General features: G+C 38.6%; 1 protein-coding gene across 1 annotated transcript in view; it reads right to left on the reverse strand.

The window, feature by feature from the left end:
* LOC146004388 (putative ATP-dependent RNA helicase DDX60) overlaps positions 1–19618 on the reverse strand; it is a 72446-nt gene that overhangs the window by 22633 nt on the left and 30195 nt on the right. The window contains exons 4-5 of the mRNA XM_083143196.1: positions 8519–12822; positions 2268–2373 (exon numbers count right to left, since the gene is read on the reverse strand). Of these exons, the coding sequence (XP_082999322.1) occupies positions 2268–2373; positions 8519–12822 (4410 nt within the window). The remainder of the gene's footprint in view (positions 1–2267; positions 2374–8518; positions 12823–19618) is intronic.

Consider the following 19618-nt stretch of genomic DNA (forward strand, 5'->3'; position numbering starts at 1 on the left):
ATCAATGGGTACGTGGAAGGCAACCCTGGGGGTAAAGGCAACTGGAGCATGGTGCTGATCATTTCACCTCCTAATGCTCTATCCCCACATCCTCTAAATGTGCCTTCATGGTACAGTGAATGCATGGGAAACTTCACCTTTTACCTTAAACCGCCAGGCGAGGTGCGACAGGGTTTCACCCTCTCTCTCCGTTTTATATTTCTTTCTTTCTCTTCCCCCAACAGAGAAGAAGGGCGAAGAAGATGCAAGAAAAAAGAAAAGTTTTTTTTTTAAGGGTGAAATACAATATAGCATTCAGAGACGACCGAATAATAGTTAACTCAACCTTAATTCTATATTCATTTTGACAGTAGAAAACTTCTTATGTCACGTGCCGGCAACATGTGTGTTATTTTCGTGTTTCAATCAATATTTATTGTTAATCTTCAACATGAAGTGTGCAATCGTCCCAAACTCCATCCTTTACCTGCCTTATGTAAATTAATTTCATAATTACAGCAGAAAAAAATAGAGCAATAAACCTAAAAAATGTTCTGAATTTGGCTGTCCAATTCAATTTACATCCTTGCTGGTGCAGATTAAACAAATTGTAAAGTTCCATGAGATTTTACACCATGAAACAAACAAATGCCCTCCCCAAAATGACAAAATGTTAAGTTTCCAAATTGTTATATCTGTGTAAAGTATCAAAAACTGAATGATGTACGACAGTCAAATCTTGCAACTGCAAAGAGGGCTTGACCCACTTCACCAACAAACACTGTTTAAATGCATATTTATATAATTTACTTTACGACATTTGAGATTAACTTAAGTATTTAACCAATCAGTGGGCCCCGGCGCCCACCCAGCATCGAATAACATGGGTGGGTACCTGCGAGAAACCCTGGGGGGTAAAGGCGGTCAGGGGCGTGATGCTGATCACATCACCGCACTCACGACCGGATCAAGAAAGTGTGGGGCGTTACCCCCACACCCCCTATACGCCTTCATGGCATGGTGCTATGCACAGGGGAACACTTTACCTTTACTTTTTTACCAATCAGTGTGTTGTATTCAGAATGTTGAAAATTTGAACAATTAAAAAATATACAGACAGTTTAACAGGCTGTTGTATTCAAATAAAAATCAATTATTATGTATTCATCCAAACTACAAGGGTTATTCTTTAACCTTTTGTGTCCCAAGGCCATTTTCACATGTAATGAGTGTAGATTGAAGGCTAATTCCCCTAGGAGATGAGTGATATACCGTTGTACGCGGAATGAACCAGAGATTCAGACTATATGAAATTTATGCAAATTCGGTGTATATGTCGTGGGGGGAGGGGGCTAACTCTCAAAATTCCAAAATTTTGGGGAAAAAATGGGGTCCCCCATCCCCCCCAAGAAAAAAGTACATGACAGTGTCGACATGCACATGGAAATGATCGCTGACATGTAAGGAACACAAAAATATTTGCATTATCATCATATGACCAATGTAACGTGAGTTGTACCCCCAAAACGAATGGTCGGCACGCCACTGAATCAAGCTTCAAAATGCAGCAGTACCTTGAAATGACTTTAGCTCAGAGACTATTTGCCCTGGAGATATGAACAATATACCGTTGCACGCAGAATGAATCACAGATTCAGACGATATATAATTTATGCACATTCGGCGTACATATGGAGGGCGAAAGGAGGGAAATCCCCTGAAATACTTTTTTTTTAAAAAAAAAACTACGACCTTGACACAGCATCTCGACCACGAGGGTTACATTTGGGTATCTCGACCACGAGGGTTACATTTGGGTATCTCGACCTAGACGCTTGGGACCCAAAAGCTTAAGTAAGGTCAGTTTTGCAATAAAAACGAAGTAAATGTTTTCCCAAAAACATTTATTTTCTGAATTTACATACACTTCTCTATTTTTCTGCATAATTTCCTTGCCGGTTTAACTTCAAGATTTTTTTTAGCCTAATTTGGGATTTTTAGAGATTATTTTAGGAAACAAAAAGCACACTCTTTAGAACCTAAAAATCGGAGGTCTACTTATAACACATAATAAACACACACAATCAATTAGTTTTATCTGGCTCTGGGCTCCCTGAAGAATGGGGCATTGGGTGAGTGTCCGAGTTGCCCCTCCCTTGGGCTAGCTAGCTCTGTACTAGGGTAAATAGTGCCTGAAAAAACAGGGTTTGCAACTACTTGTTTGTGCTTATCATGTTGATGGCTCTAGGCATAACTATCTGTGACTGAACATTTTCTTATGCTCTTACCTGGAACATGAGAAGCTGGGTGGAAAAGCAGAAGAAGTGCTGTATTTGAGCCTTCAACTCACGGTGAGTCTTGTAGATGAGGCAGTTGTTCAGCATTGTCAGAACTCTGGAAAAAGGCAAAAAAAAACATGAATACAAAACAACCTATAAAAATTCTTACCTAGAATGCATACATTACTTGTGGATAAACAGAAGAGAGTATATACATTTAACCTTTAGAAGACGAGCTGTGTCAATTTATACCACAATGTGCGTTGCAAAAAGGTCACGTGGGTGTACGTATATACACACACACTACCACCATGTGGTGGCAATTAATGAATAATTTCTTCAAAATTTAACACAATATTGCAATTCTGTTTATTTGTCCATTTGTATGACATATTCAAATCATAAAACAATTTATTTATCGTTACTACTTTTAACAAATTCATTTTCTTTAATGTTGATTTTCCCTCCAAAAATTATGTAACTTATGAATGGCTATTAATTACTCTTCAATTACCAATTTTTGCTGTTACGTTTTACTTTTACATCTAATGAAAATAATCAAAAAAATGTTCATCAACAAAGTGATTGATATTAATGGACAGGAAGTAAGTCGAATCCAGTTGCTATATAAATAGTGGGCTCAAGTCTGAATTTAAGAACAATGGAAAAAAATTCAATTTTATAATTACAGAGAAACTTAATACTCACGATTTCCGCGAAGCTGTTTTTAGTTTGTTGTATTAAATTTGCTGGCTAACGAGGATGGTGGCGGTAGCCACCAAAATTAATAGAACTAAAACCAGCTTTGTGGAAATCGTGAGTACCAAACTTCTCTGTATTTATTACTACCGCATCTCTCATTTCCCAAAATATGAATTATATACATATTATGATTTGTAAAAAAAAATACTAATAAGAAATGGTAACACATGAGTTTTTAGGACTGAAGGGCAAGATATGAAATCTTGGCCCACTAGTGCTCAAAATGTAAAATCCTAGCTTTGAAGGAGGGGGGGGGGTGCTTTACCCAGTTTGGGGGAAAAATGTTCGGATGGCTATCTATGAAAATTATCGAACTGGTATTCCTGTAGGAATTCCTCAGTAGGCACTGGACTGCCTACCTGACTGGAAATTATGGCTGATAGACAAGTTTTGACAACTAGAGCGTAAGTTTGGTCATGTGAAAATAATCTGAGAGGTAGAAAAAGTAACAGATGAGATCCATTCTTCATTAATATTTTGGAATTTAACCAAAGCGATGAGATTTGTACAGAATGAAAATTCTTATTATTACCAATGTATTAAATGTTAAACATATTTAGTTGAACAATTTCTTTTTTTTTTGGTGAATGAATTCTGTGAATCTCATGTATAAATATTAGAGCTGAGCCGATACCACTTTGAACCGATGCTGATACTCTTACCGATTCCCACTGATACAGATACTCGAAAATTTTAATAATTAATAGTTCCCCAAAATCTGTATTGATTAGCATTTGTGTGTATGTATTCCACTTGAATTAGTACACGGACCAATTTACCAAGATTTTCATTTAAAATATTCAAAAATTACACCAGAATATACATGTTATATTGTCAAAACAATTCACTTTCTTTCACATAAAACTGGTGCAAAATAAAAAGAAACTTGAAATTTTGCATAATTTTAAGGATAATTAGACTCTCCGAAATTGTCCCATGGCATTTTTGCGGAGTCCATGAAAGATCAAAATGCCAGGAAAGTATCGGTAAATGAATTCCAATCGATACCGCTGGTATCGGCTCGGCTCTAATGAATATACATTTCTAAGTTCATTGAAAAGCTTGTTGTACTTTGAATACTCATTTCTAGCCCATGCATTTATTTTAATTTTAAATAATAACAGCAGGAGATATTCTAATATGACATTCTTCCTTAAGTGGCTCGCCAATCGTTTTAGCTTTTCTGCACAATACCTTGTGGAAACATACCGTATTGGCCCGAATACAAGCCGCACATTTTATCCAAATTTCAATTGTGAAAAATGAGGATGTGTCTTATAATCGCGACCTTAAAAGAATTACGACATTTCGTCAAATCATATGCTGTTAAAAATGTGCTGATTTCTCATTTTGAAATAAAGATAATGCAACAATAGCATTGTACTAACATTGTAGATACCATAATGTTATCCAACAATAACATTGTTGTTTTTAACTGGGCATTGTAAAAACTGTCAGCATTCTTGATAACGTACTCTTTGATTTTATTAAGACTGTGTTTGTTCTTCTCTAAGTTTATACAGGTATTCATTTCTGAAGTGGATCTACAGGTTTGTCGCCAATATGAATGATCGTGTGGAGAAGAAAGAATCATCAAGCCTGGGAATAACGCATAGTTACGATGCTAGTTTCAAACTTGCAGTTGTTCGTTACGCTAAAGCCACAAGCAACAGAGAGGCCGGCAGGAAATATGGACTTGACGAATCCAATGTGCAATGTTGGGTTGCTGCTGAGCCAAAACTGAAAAATGCACTTTCAACGAGAAGATCTTTCAGGGCACCAAAACATGGCAAATATTCGGAACTTGAAGGTAGAGTTCTTTCCTATGTACAAGAGAAGAGAAAATATGGGATGCCTATTTCACGGAAAGTAATCCAGCTGAAGGCCTTTGAAATTTCTAGGACCTTAAACATTTCGCGGAGAGAATTCAATGCGATATCAGTTGGTGCAGTCGGTTTATGCGAAGGAATGGTCTTGCTCTTCAGCAAAGAACCTCATTAGCACAGAAAATGCCAGCAGATTTTGAAGACAAATTGATGAATTTCCAACGGTACATCATCCAAATCCAACAGGGTCACTCATACCCATTACAACAAATAGGCAATGCTGATGAAATGCCCGTATTTTTCGACATGCCTAGCAATATGACAGTAGACGAGAAAGGGGCAAAAAGTATCATATTAAGAACAACCGGCAATGAGAAATTGAGAATAACTGTGATGTTGGCCGTTACGGAAAGCTACAACAGCGATGTTCGATTACTGCCGGTGGCCTTAGCTGCTATATCGCGTGAGAGACAGTCGGCAGGCTTAGACTGGACAGGCATGTGCAGTAACACTTAAACACGTAGTCGCTCGGAAACATTGCATTGTGTCGTATCTGCCTTCTAGCCACGAGGTGTTAGGCTTGTGTGTAACATTGCAAATAATACTGTTTATTTGTCGTACAGAAAGTGTGTGTGTGAGTAGATGTAAGTTTCTGGGCAAACAAAATGCCACCCATTAACTCCAAACTTGGGTCAAAAATGCTTCACAGTCAATCTCGCGAAGTTGTAAATAATGTACATTCCTTTGCAAAACGTGAAGCGGCTTCTGGAGGTTTGTTAATACCATTGAAAAAGGTACAAGAGAGAGTGGCAACAGCAACTGGGGTGCCTGTGATAACATTAAGAAACATCATTAAAGAAGGGAAACAGTGTGAGGAACAAGGCAAATCTTTTTGAATGCCTGGGAAAGTGCACCGTGTACCGAAATGAATCACCGATATTGATGATTTCGAGAAATGTGTCATACGACGGAAGAAACTGCTCTGAAAACTGCAAGACAACATACAGTTTAGAGGAGGTAGTGCAAGTTTAAAAGTTATATTACGAGATATGGGATATAAGTGGAGGAAAAACAGTAAAAACAGATCGATATTAGTGGAAAAGCATGATATTAGATCAATGCGTGTGTCATATTTACGTGTAATACAGAAATATAGGAGGGCAGGCAGACCAATCATATATGAGGACGAAACCTATATCCACAGCACACACACAAGACCTAAAAACTGGAGTGATGGTAACACTTCAGGATTGTTGGCTCCCATTTCGAAAGGACAAAGACTGATTATTATTCATGCTGGCAGTCATGCTGGGTTTGTGCCTGGTGATTTTTAATCCAACAGAACGACTGGCGATTACCACCATGAGATGAATGCTGCAAATTACAAAAAGTGGTTAACTGAAAAGTTAATTCCAAATTTGCCACCAAAATCAGTTTTAGTTATTGATAACGCCCCATACCACAACATGCAGTTAAACAAAGCTCCTACGAGTGCTAGCAATAAAAGTGTTATGCAAACCTGGCTAACAGCTAATAATGTGCCATTTCATGACAAAATGTTGAAGGTCGAACTTTACAGTCTTATTAAAGCTCATAAGCCACAGCGTAAAGAATATGTAATAGATAATCTCCAAGACATACTGTTCTCAGATTACCGCCTTATTCACCAGAAATAAATTTAATAGAACTCATTTGGGCCGATATTAAACAATGGGTAGCCGGTAACAATACAACCTTTAAACTGGATGCTGTAATGAATTTGTGTGACCAGAGGGTGACCTTGGGATAGAAAAGTGGGAAAACGTTTGTCAACACGTGGAGACAATAGAAAAGCAATATATTGAACAGGAGGGAATTATAGAGGATGTTATTGAGAACTTTGTTATTAACGTTGGAGATAGTGACACCGGTAACAGCAGTGACAGTGATATGAATAGCAGTGGAAGTGACAACGAAATGTCAGGTGTGGAATACCTTTCAGATGCATAAAACACTTAATTGTATTGTGTTAACAATGAACGCGTGTGTGCAAATGTGTATAAATTTTAATTTGTATATTATATACATTTTGAAGAAAAGTTGTTTTGTTCAGTTATGTTCGTTCATGTAAAAAAATATTTTCACATTTTTTATCTGGTGTGTGGTGTGATTAAACTTCGAAACTCCAGCTTCAAAGTCTGTTCGTATGTGGGTGCACTGGCGCAGTGTTTACATTCCGCACATCAGCCATCGTCATCAGCCAGTCACATGCTCGCTAGAAACTCCCTTTGCAGCGTGCACAGTCAAGGTCACCGGCAGAAATCTAAGAACGTCGCTGCTGTACCCCACTATGTTATTCTGAAACGGAAAACTTTGCCCAAAGAAAACTTTCCTAAGGGCTTAGTGATTAGTTGCCAGGAAAAAAGCTGGATGAGCACAGAACTGATGACTGACTGACTGACTGTGTGTCGTTTGCAACTGCAGACCTGGAGCTCTACTTGCCAAGAAAGCCATGTTAGTTTTGGATGCTTTTAAGGGTCATCTCACGCCAGAAGTGAAAACCAAACTTGCTGTACAGAAGACAGACCTCGTCGTCATACCTGGCGGCATGACTTCAAAATTGTAAGTGCTTGATGTCGTGGTGAACAAGCTGTTCAACGATCATTTACGTAAACAGTATTCAGAATGGTTTCTGGAAGGCGATCATGCCCTCACGCCATCTGGTAAAATAGGAAGCCGTCAGTTACACTTTTGTGCCAATGGATTCTAACTTCATGGTCAACAATATCATCAGATATCATCATCAAAGGTTTCAAAAGATGCCGTCTGTCGAATGCACTGGATGGTAGCGAAGACAACGTATTGTGAGAGGAAAGCAGCGAGTGTGATGAAGTGGTTACTGGAAGTGAAGTCAGTAGTGACAATAGTGACAGCGGTGAATAGGCAAAATTTGTTGCCTAATAAGTACTGTGCCGGTAGTTACCAGAAAGCTACTTTTGAAGTAGGTATAGCACACAATTGTAACCTTAATTTTTCAATAATGATACTGTATTTATGATAAAATAAAATATGTACCTACCTAATTATATTTCCCTGAATCTGCCGGTAAATTGTTGCCGGTATTTTCTTTTCTTCCCTCGGCTTATATTCGGGTATCATCTTTTTTTCTTTTCGCTCCTTCAAATTTTAGGGTGCAGCTTATATTCGGGCAAATACGGTAAGTATACCAACAAGTATGGTAATGAGTATCGTGTAAGGCGAAAACTAGCAGGTGGGCAAGTTTCACACAACTAGACCAACTTGAAAATCCAGCAGGAAATCTTGCCTCATGTGATTCAGGCATTATTTATTGATTTCCACTCACACATTTACTTATTCTGAGGCAATATGGAAATTTACCCACTTGTCTACAAGTACGAGCAGATGCCTGTAAAAATTCACTCTAAAGTACTTTCAAATGATTAACAAACTCATACTTACTCCAGTTCAAATACATTAGTCATTGTAACAATTGTGTTACATGTATTTAATGTTCCTCTTTCTCTAGAAAATAAATGTGCCCATTCAAGGTGACTACTACGTATAGATATGCGATGTCCAAGATATACTCTATGTATTTCAGGAACTAAAGTTTGGGCTTAAAATATATATAAGTACTGTTAACCCTGGTATGAGGAAAAACAAATGACTCACCTTGATAGAGCATCTGATTTCGCCACCTTAGACTCCTTGCCTCCCTCTGATGCTTTACTCGCAAGAAGCATCAGATTCAAAACGCAAGACACAGTGAGTGGGAAATTACCCACCAGTTTTGGAAGATGAGCTGTCAGCAATCTCTGCATCTTCCTCTGCGGGACCCCATAGAAGATGACATTTCCTTCTAAATCAAAGCCTCTTCTTCCAGCCCTTCCGGACATCTGATGGTACTCCAGGGAGTTGAGGAAAGGGCTGTCTGCTGCTATGACTACTGTTTTGCAGGGCATGTGGACACCTAAAGCTAAGGTTCCTGTGGCACACACCACGTTTAAGAACTTCATTCTGAACAACATCTCAACGGAGACTCTTCTCTTAGCACCCAGTCCACTGTGGTGATACGCAATACCTCGCTTTAGTTGTGCAATGAAAGAATCGTGAGCATCATCGTGAACCATTTCAGTTACGAATTTGCCTTTGCGAAGTACCTTTTTCCTCAGTGTCAACCTATTCTCTATGAATTTGAGATCATCTTTGTCTACTGCACCAACTCCCCTCAAAGTGCAAGAATTCAAAATGTTTTCATCCAGAAGATTTATGGAGAGCACTGACCTTTTCGGCTTCGTCCTGTTATTAAGTTGCAGAGGAAGCAACGGCCTCGGTTCATATTTTGCATCTCTCTCTTCTTGTTTCTGTTGCTTTTTCTTCAGTTTCTCTCTCTTTTGATCTTCTCTGTACTTCTTCTCTTGCTCCATGAGATCCACCTCCTTTGTTTCGTAGTTGTCAGTCACAATACAAGCCATTTCTTCACACAGTTCTCTGTTGTATGAAAATATCAGGGCAGGAAGCATTTTATCCGCCTTCAGTTTTTCAACAAATTCTACAATTTCATCACAAACATAGAAATCCCCACACAATTCACCAAATTGATGAATTCCAATGTTTAAGCCTGAACCAAGATTTGAAACAACTTCTACAAATTTGTCATTGTGATTTTTTGCCCACTCATAAAGCAGCTCCTTCAAACATTTCTCATACAGCTTAACATCCCTTCTTTTCAAGAAACCTGTATACCCTGAAAAATAATTCTCTGGATGCAAAGTCAATAGCTGTTCATTTTCTGGCCAAACTTGTCTCATGACATCAAAGAGTTCTGCGGTTTCTTTAGAAGAAAGAGACATATGATCAGGTATTCCTTGGTGATTCTGAAGAACGATGTCATTCAGCAATGAATATGGGTGCAAATGTTTGTACACCCTTTCAACTTCATTCTTGCCTGTCTCATTGATGTATTTCCTTGTTGAGTACAAATATTTAGTTAAATCTGCATGCCTCTCTCTATGAACAACCAGCTTCACCATGTATTCGGAGTGTGGTCTACTACAACCATCTAGTTTGTCTCGTTTTTCCTTGAAAGTCTCTGCATCTTGCAACCACGAATGCAACACTTCCGGATTACGGATAGTAGCCGAGAGAGCTAAAAAAGGGCACTTAATCATGGTTATTATCCGTTCCCATACTGCACCATCCTCAGAGTAACCACCTAGGCAGTGAACCTCATCAAATATGACATAACGTAATCGCTTCACCCACTCATACTGGTGAGGAGATGTCAGCAGGATCTCAAGGCACTGTGGGACTGTTACAAGAATTTGACAGTTGAGGGTGTTCGTCCTGTAGTCTCTCGTAAAGACTCCATACACTGTCTTTCCAGGAGGCATAGTCTTTGTGCTGAAGCGAGCACACACTGTTGCAGCAACCTGATTCACCAGAGCCTTTGTTGGAGAGACATAAACAACAACACCATCATTGCTGCTTCTCAATACCTTCTCCATGCAGTAGTACGAAGCGTAGGTTTTTCCAGAGGATGTGGGGGCGACAATAAGAGCAGATTGCTGCTTGTCAACCACATCAAAAAGCTCCCTCTGCCATGTGTCTGGTATGAATTCAGTGACTCGAGAGTCGGGGTCTGTTCTCACATCCCGATCTAATGCGTGGCCCAAGTACTCCAGCTGAAAGCGAATCGGTGTCATCTGGAAGGAGACCTTAGCTTCGTCTTTTGCTCTGCCTTTCAGGGAAAAAGCTTTCACCAGGTCTTTGAATCCCATTTTGTACAGGTAGCCAGCCACTACTTTCTCCTCATCAGAACTAAGTGAGGCCCTGTAGTCGTTCAACAATAATTTCACAGTAAGGAAAAATGACTCTGCAATTTTCATGTCTCTTTTTGCTAACTCTGAATGCCTTTCGCATTCCTTGCTCCACAGAGAAGAGTATATTGCAGCCTTTCTCAACAGAAGTTTTTTGATGCAACTTTCAGACTTGAGAGTCTTCAAAACATTATCCAGATACAAAAGAGCTTCAGTTTCACGGTTGGAACTTATTAAGCGAAGCACAGTCAATTCAGCACTGCTTATTTTCTCAGATTCTTTCTTGTCAAGTTCCTGTTTTCTTTCTTGATTGCATTTTTGTATAATCTCCAATGCTTTCTTGCTTTGTTTTTGAGGCTTTTGCTTTTTTCTTGACTTTTCCTCACAACAAACAATAGGTTTTTGTACCAATGGTTTTGCTCCAAGGTTCACACCGTACTGGTACATGAATCTGGAATGAAGAGCATGGACCTTCTCGCGCCGACGTCTTTCCCAATCATCGACACAGCCCCGGACTGTGAAAGAGGAGTCTTTTACACTTTCTAATTCATCTATTATCGAGTGGTTTGAATGCCAATGATACAGTTCTAAAAAGTCTGAATCTCGTGTCACCATTTCTAACACTTTTGGATCTGTGTGCGGTAGGCTGACTAAGTAATCTGACTGCAAAAAGTCTTTCCCAAACTCCTCATAGAGAGGACTGCTGCACGGCAATAAAAAGTTTCCTGCAGTTCCCTCTGCTTGAGTACATGAAACACAGTTCTCGGAATGTGAGTTTTCATTGTTCCCAGCATCTGCTGGAATAACCTTCAGTGTTTTATCTATGAATGCTTTGTATGAAGCTGGTGCCGTCTGTTCACATTTCTTTGGACTCTTGCTCAATTGGTTTGACTCTGTACTTATTTCGGAAGTGAAAATTCTATTTGAAAGAAAAGAAGATTTGTCCAGATCTCTACTCAATAGTCTTTCTACATCACTGATCATCTTTTCGTACAACGCCCTGCTTTCATTTTCCAAAATCGACTCCTGTTCTTCCTTTAAGTTAGAATCTAGAAGGCACAGAAAGGATACGAAAAACGCTCCATGCCATAAATCTGCAACCACCTTCATCATATCTTTGGAAAAAAACTTGTGCTCATCAAGACACAGAAGAACTTGCTTCATCAGAAGCTGAATTTCATGCACAAAGTTTGTAACATGCTCAGGTATATCCACGCAAGGAGGTTTGAGTCCACGCAACTTCAAAGGAAAACTCTCTAGTATGGAGCAATACGCTATAAAAGACTGTGATAAATCCACATTCACATTCCATTGGTGTTCTTCCATTTTCTGCAGATGCAAAACTACACTTAACACAGCTACACTTTGTCTCACTCCTTGTACACTGAGCAATTTATAAAAGCGTGGGATCTCTGTCACACTGTCACTAACCACTACACTATTCATGAAGTTGTCTTGGTGCTTATGATGTAAGGTCACATTTAGACAAACATTTCTGATCTTCCCAGTATATTTCCTAACAAACTCGTTTCTCTGAATAGACACGTGGTGACCCCTCAAGATCGACACACCTGGCCACAAGTAGCTTAAATCAACACAATTGAGACCACAAAGCACCGTCACACAAATAAGATTTTCCTGGAGCACAGGTTCGACTCCGGAAAGATTCAGGCCATGAGCTCCAAACTTCGTTAACAAAAACGTAGGTTTAAAGTGTTCAATGTGAGTTGTGAATTCCTTGCTCCAAATACCTTCGAATGTGTATACTTTATAGGGTGTGTTATGTTTGAAGTGCAGCATTAGGACAGTCCTGGCGAGCATTATTGAGGGATTGTTTTCCCATACTTTCTCCCACACTTGGAAGAAGACCAGATGGAACACTCCACCCCTTCTCACGAACAGCTGCAGTTTCCTCTCGCACAGATAAATGAAATGAAGCATTTGCCCTCCATGGTCGCGGTTGAAGTTCCCATCACTCCATGCATCGAGAAGTAAAGCATCGCCATCCACAAGAAACACCTCGCTGTCACTGAATTCGGTTGTTATGTCCATTGGACGGGGATGAATGCAATTGCTGTACAAAAAGTGCAGGAGTTTTTCTGGCAAAAAAGCCACCTTCTTTGTTGGTCGAATCATCCACGGCTCCTGATCTGCAATCTGAAAAAAAAAAATGAAATAAAATATTTCCATAAATATTCTAAATCTATTGCACAAACTCACACACAAAGACAGATATTTAGTTTTTGACAGAAACATGAAATCTTGAGATTACCAACTGAAGTATTAATTTGGAAGGCGTAAGGTACCAGACCTACCATATTTTGTCATGAAATGAAAACAAAGGAGGAGCATTATACAAAATAAAAATCTTAAAAAAAAAAATCTAGTTTCTTTACGATCCCAATGCTTCCCGGAGTCTGAAGTATCCCAGAACAGTGATTAATTCTACAGTAAAATGTTGGAAGGAAAAATTACTTCTTTAAATTGAAATAAACTTGTCGTATATACATGAATGTAAAAATATTTTATAAGAAACTTTCCTGTATAGGTATAGTAAGGGCCATGTTTTAAAGTAAAGTTACCCCATACTCTCACTAAAGACTATATAATGCAAGTGGTCAACCACAGACAGGGTGGCTACAAACAAGCAGAAATGAAATTCCCTGACTTTTCCAGGTTTTCCAGGACAAAATTTACATTTTTCCCTGACAATTACAAACTAAACTAAATTGATGTTTTTGCAAATAGAAATAATAAACTCATACAGATCCAGGTATGGTTTTGTTAAGTACTAATATTATCTCCTATGAAATTGATTTAATTTCTGTATTCTCTATGATTTGAATTCAAACTGCAAAATAGTGAATTTGGAAAATTATTTCAATTCACAAGCTAGGGAAGGATTACGGAATTTTGTCATACGCAGTAAGTTTAAAATAAAATACTTGATTATTTTTAAAGTTACCACTAAATGAGATAAGAGTGAAGAGAGAGAGAGAGGGGGGAGAGCCCTCCCACTTGTTCCTAACCCCCCCCCTCTAGAGTGATTGATTAACCTATTGAGTCCCAAGGCCATTTTCACTAGTAAGCCTCTCGGTCCCGAACCGATCTTGAGCAAAATGCAGAGTTTCAATTAAATGAGTGTAGATCTGAGACTAATTGCCCTAGAGAGATGAGTGATATACCATTGTACGCGGAATGAACCAGAGATTCAGACTATATGAAATTTATGCAAATTCGGCGTATATGTGGCGGGGGGAGGGGGCTAACTTTCAAAATTCCAAAATTTCGGGAAAAAACATTTTGTTCCCCCACCTCCCCTTAACCCATTAATGCATGGTGTCCGATTAATCGGACACTGACATATTTGCATTTTCTGTAACACTGTTTCACTTTAATTGGTTATATTTATCAAATCTAGTTCTTTGGTACCTCTGTCATGCATATGTCACCCCACGGGTTTGGCAACATTGTAAATTTTCCGCCAAATTGTAAGGGAGTGAAACATGGAGAGTGAGCTGTACTACGTTTCTGCGTAACGGGAAAGCTAATTTCAATTCATATGTAGTAGTTGACATTCATCCGAGATGTGTTTTGACAAATATGCGTAAGAGACATTAGTAATCAAACATGTAACACTAATTTGTACATTAGTTTTATCCCTGAGCTGCTATTGCGAGAGAAAATATAGTGTCCGATATATCGGACTCTGTGCTCATTGAGCACATTATGCAGATTTTCCATTTCCTGTAAAATTTTCGATACCTTTGATGTTTACACATTGTCAGTATATATATGTGTATGTATGTGTGTGTGTGTGTTTGTGCATTAGTGTGTGTATGTGTGCATGTTTATGTGTGTGTGTGCATTAGTGTGTGTATGTATATATGCATGTATGTGTGCGTGTTTATGCATTAGTGTGTGAATGTGTGCGTGTTTATGCATTAGTTTGTGAATGTGTAGGGGTTTGTGATTTAGTGTGCGTGTTTGTGCTTTAGTGTGTGTGTGTGTGATCAAATTTTGACTACTATGGAGAATGAAGATATGGAGGAGGAGGAGGAGGAACAACTCATTTATGTTACACCACCAGTGGATGGCAAGGATACAGACGAAGACAGTGATAAATCTGATGATGAGCATGCGGTCAAACTAAACAATTTTTGGCGAAATACGCTAATGAGTGTTTGTGAGGTGCAAACTAAAATATGAAGTTGTGTTGGTTGTGAAGGTTCATCCAGTAATGTAGCGTCTACATCTACCACTACACATAACACTGGTGCATCAAAAAAAAATACGTCTTCAGACAAAATCAAGACCCTTGTGGAAGAAAGTCTACCTTCAATCTAATTACAAACTGAGTGCTGCCCTAATGAACCATCTGAAGCAGCACGGAACTGTGAATCACCATTAGACTTTTATAATTTATTTTTTGATAAGGACATGCTAAATCTTATAACAAATCAATCTAAATTGTATGCTTCGCAAAAAAATATTGATCTTGATTTGACGAAAGAATAACTTCTTCTTGTTCTTGGTGGTCTCTTGTTGTCAGGTTATGCAAAATATTCAAACAGACGTATGTTTGGTCAAAAGAAAAATATACTCCTTCGATACTTTCTGTAATCATTCCTTGTGATCGGTTTGAGACTATTCTGCATAATATTAATTTGAATAACAATTCACAAATAGATGAGTCCGATCGTCTGTACAAGATACGGCCATATTTCGAGAAACTTTTCTTCCTCATCTTTCGAACAGCATGGAGGTGTGGACGAAATACTTTCCATCGACGAGAGTATGATTCCTTACTACGGGAGACACTACGCAAAACAGTTCATTAGAGGAAAGTTGGTCCATTTTGGGTTCAAGAACTGGGCAAAAAAGCTCTAGTAGTGGTTACATGATAGATTTCCAGTTGTGCACAGATACAATCTGATATCGGACCAATGTGTTCTATACTGTAACAATAATAATTTTGTGTATATTTGTTGATTTCTATTGCAAATGTTTCCATTTGTATTGTTTCTTCGAAATATGTGTATGTATTTATGCAAACATACACATGACTAGTGGCGACGATTAGGGGGGGCAGTAGCCCCCCCATTTTTCGTCACTTGTGCACCTGAACTATGATAAACCTAATCTGCAAAGGGAAATATACTGTCTTTGCCCCCCTACATTTGGCACCTTGCCCCCCTGCCCCCCGGTTTTGGAACCCAATATCTGCCACTGCATATGACTGATCTTAAGTGTTTTATTTTCTTTTGGTTACATATTTTGCACAGCAATACTTTTTCCTTGGGACAGCTATTTATAGACAAAACATGAAAGTGATCATTGTGCACAGTGTCCGATTTATTGGACACACGGAAGTGATCGTAGTGCACAGTGTCCGATTTATCGGACGCACTGTATCTCTTACATACAGTGTAAAAATAAAAATGTATCGTATATTGTGTCTTATTTGAATTGTACTGATACCAAAACCATGAAAAAAATTTCATGAAAGGGGTTTGTAAACTTTATGCATTAATGGGTTAAGAAAAAAGTACACGACAGTGTCGACATGCACATGATCGCTGACATGTAAGGAACACAAAAATATTTGCATTATTATCATATGACCAATGTAACTTGAGTTGTACCGCCAAAAGGAATGGTCGGCACGCCACTGATTCAAGCTTCAAAATGCAGCGGTACCTTGAAATGACTCTAGCTCAGAGACTATTTGCCCTGGAGATATGAAAGATATACCGTTGTACGCAGAATGAATCACATTCAGACGATATATATTTTATGCACATTCGGCGTACATATGGAGGGAGAAAGGGGGGAAATCACCTCAAAAACTTTTCTTAAAAAAAAATGGTGTTTCACCCCGCCCCCCGAAAAAATGTCAAAATATACAAAATGCAAAATTTATGCAAATTTGGCGTATATATGGAGGGGGAAGGGAGAAAACCCCAAAAAATTATTTTAAAAAATTGTCACTTCACCCAAAAAATGTCCTCGCACTTGGGCACAAAACAACACCTACACACAACATTCACGGACGAAAAGCTAGAACACAGTGAAAAATGAACACCGATTCTTGCAGCTGCTTGACATTCTATTTTTAGACAATGCAGGGTAACCTATGTTCAACCTTGTGCTCACAAACAAAGGTTTCCTTCAGCACGCTTCGAAATTCCATTTTCACAGGGGGGGAGAGAGAGAGAGAGAGAGAGAGAGAGAGAGAGAGAGAGAGAGAGAGAGAGAGAGAGAGAGAGAGAGAGAGAGAGAGAGAGAGAGAGAGGGGGGGGGGTCCTGGGGTTTCTTCCTTTTCTCTTTCGAGAGAGAGAGAGAGAGAGAGAGAGAGAGAGAGAGAGAGAGAGAGAGAGAGAGAGAGAGAGAGAGAGAGAGAGAGAGAGAGAGAGGGGGGACAATGCAGATTCAACAACCAGTCTTCCCCCTCCCACCACCCCCTGCTTGCACCCTCACGGAAAATTCATTTTGACATCCGATACTGATAAACAAGCTTCCTTCGAATGCAGTTAACAGGAGGGAGTGAAAAGCATTGCTTTAGAACAACAAAGCCGGTCTTCCTTTGTCGGCAAAAATTTGACCTTGAAAAGAGAAGTCCCTTTTCCCACCTTTTCCCCTCCTTTTTCATGAAGACAAAAAAAATGCTAAAAAACATTTCTGTTAAATACATGTGTTAGGAACAATATAAAAAAAAAATCGAAATTCTAGCCAAAAATGGAAAAGTTATAACGTAAAAACTACGACCTTGACACAGGGTATCTCAATCGAGATACTTGGGATTCAAAAGGTTAAGAAATACAAATTGTAATTTATCAGTCTCCTTATACATTCTCGGTATTATATGTTGATATTTCCACTGAGGTTTGGAACCCTCTGCTTGCAAGAACCATGAGTGCAGACTCATTTTTCGATGCATAAAGCTACTTCTCTGTTCTCTGTAGAGTAAACAACTTAACTCTTGCATATAAGTGAAACAATTGAATCGAACAAAATAAAGTGTCATATTTCCTTACATTATCAATGGGATTTCTGCTTCAGTACAGTATATCCAAGTGAAGTACTGTGAAACTGACAACATGCAGTTATACCATTAATGCTGACGAAAAGGATATTTAGGTATTAGAAATTCAACGTAAGGAATTTATAGAATTTCATTGTATAGGTACCTGATTTAGCTAACCACACATTAAAACAGGAACACTCAAATAATAAAAGCTTCTGAAAGATCATATACGAGGGGCATCCTGAAAAAAGCTGCAATGGTGCCTGTATGCAGTACTAGTGGTCAGAGATACACACACACATGCAGGCAGGGAGAAGTGGCATGTAGCTGTAATCTGATTCAGTTGCAATGCAGCAGTTTTAGGACCGTTCTAGGTTAAAGATTGCAGCTCTCATACAGTCTCCCACCGACAGCGATGTAGCCTACATTGCACGCTCAGAATTTGGCACAGAGCCACCAGCAATCGTGTAAGGTGGGCAGACTGGACATCGTGAGTGATAGTATGGTCAGACGATGGTGCAGACAATTCACAGAAGGCCAATCGAATGTGCACAACCCCATACAGCTGAATACACACGGGCCCTTTGCATCACTTCAGGTGAGAGATCTTGGACCACTCCCTGTACAGCCCTGGGCTTGAATGTACCGACTTTCATCTCTTTGTTTATCTGAAGAGGTTTCTGGCAGGGCAAGGATTTGACAGCTACACTGCGGTAGAGATAGTTCCAGTCTTTGCTGTCAGACACATATACCATGGGCATACAAAATTTAGTGCCATGCTACGACAAATGCCAAAACAACGGGGGTGATTATGTCAAAAATTAGGTTAGGACTCACTGTTACTAACTAACTCCCTAGCCTTCTTAAACCCGAAGGTTCATGGCTGCAGCAACACAGGCCTTCCATCTTTCCCTATCTTGAGCAAGTTCTATATACTCTTTTCCATCCCTACAGATTTCCCTTACGTCCATCTTAACGTTGTCCCTCCATCTTCGTCTTGGCCTTCCTACAGGTTTCCCAACAAGAATCCTGTAAACTCTTCTTTCCTCTCCCATTCGTGCCACATGGCCTGCCCACCTAAGTCTTCTTGATTTCATTATTCAAATAATATCTGGACATGAATACAAATTATGTAGTTCTAAATTATGTAACCTTCTCTACTCACCTGTCTCCTCATCCCTTTTAGGTCCAAATATTTTCCTAAGGATCTTATTTTCAAATACTCTCAATTTATGTTCCTATTTCAATGTAAGGGACCAAGTTTCACATCCATATAATACTACAGGCAAAATTACTGTTTTGTATATTTTAACTTTTAGTTTCTTAGATATTAAACGAGAAGACAAAAGTTTATGAGAGAGAAGTAACATGCATTTCCTGAATTAAGCCTACTTTTTATTTCCTCTTTAATATAATTTTCATTTGTTAATATTACTCCTAAATATTTGAATTTGGAAACTGGTTCAAACAAGTTGTTATCAATAATTAGATTTTGATTATTACCTAACACTTGGTAACACTCACTGTTACTAATGCAATAAATTACAATTGTTATTCATGTTTTATTTATGCCTAATCGGTAGGGACCTTGATATTTTTTTTTTCAAATTGATGTATTTTCTTATTTTTTTTATTTTTTACTATACGGTGTTATTTTTCCCAAAATTCACATTTTCATTTTAGCTCATTTTCTGACAAATATCTGAAATTATACCTTCATGGTAAGTCACATGGCTTACGCCTCTTCGTGAGAATTTGATATCTTCAAAGTTATTTTGGGAAAGTTATTTTCCATACCCTTTTTTAATTTTAAGGTAAGGATTTTAGATAATGGAATTTTCCCCGTATATACTGAAGGGTGTATAATGACCATAAGTGGCGACGCACCCAAAAAATTAAAGTCAATCAATCTTTATCTTTTTTTGA

The sequence above is a fragment of the Lepisma saccharinum genome, chromosome 21 (assembly GCF_977018435.1).
Source record: "Lepisma saccharinum chromosome 21, izLepSacc3.1, whole genome shotgun sequence".
Lineage (NCBI taxonomy): Eukaryota > Metazoa > Arthropoda > Insecta > Zygentoma > Lepismatidae > Lepisma > Lepisma saccharinum.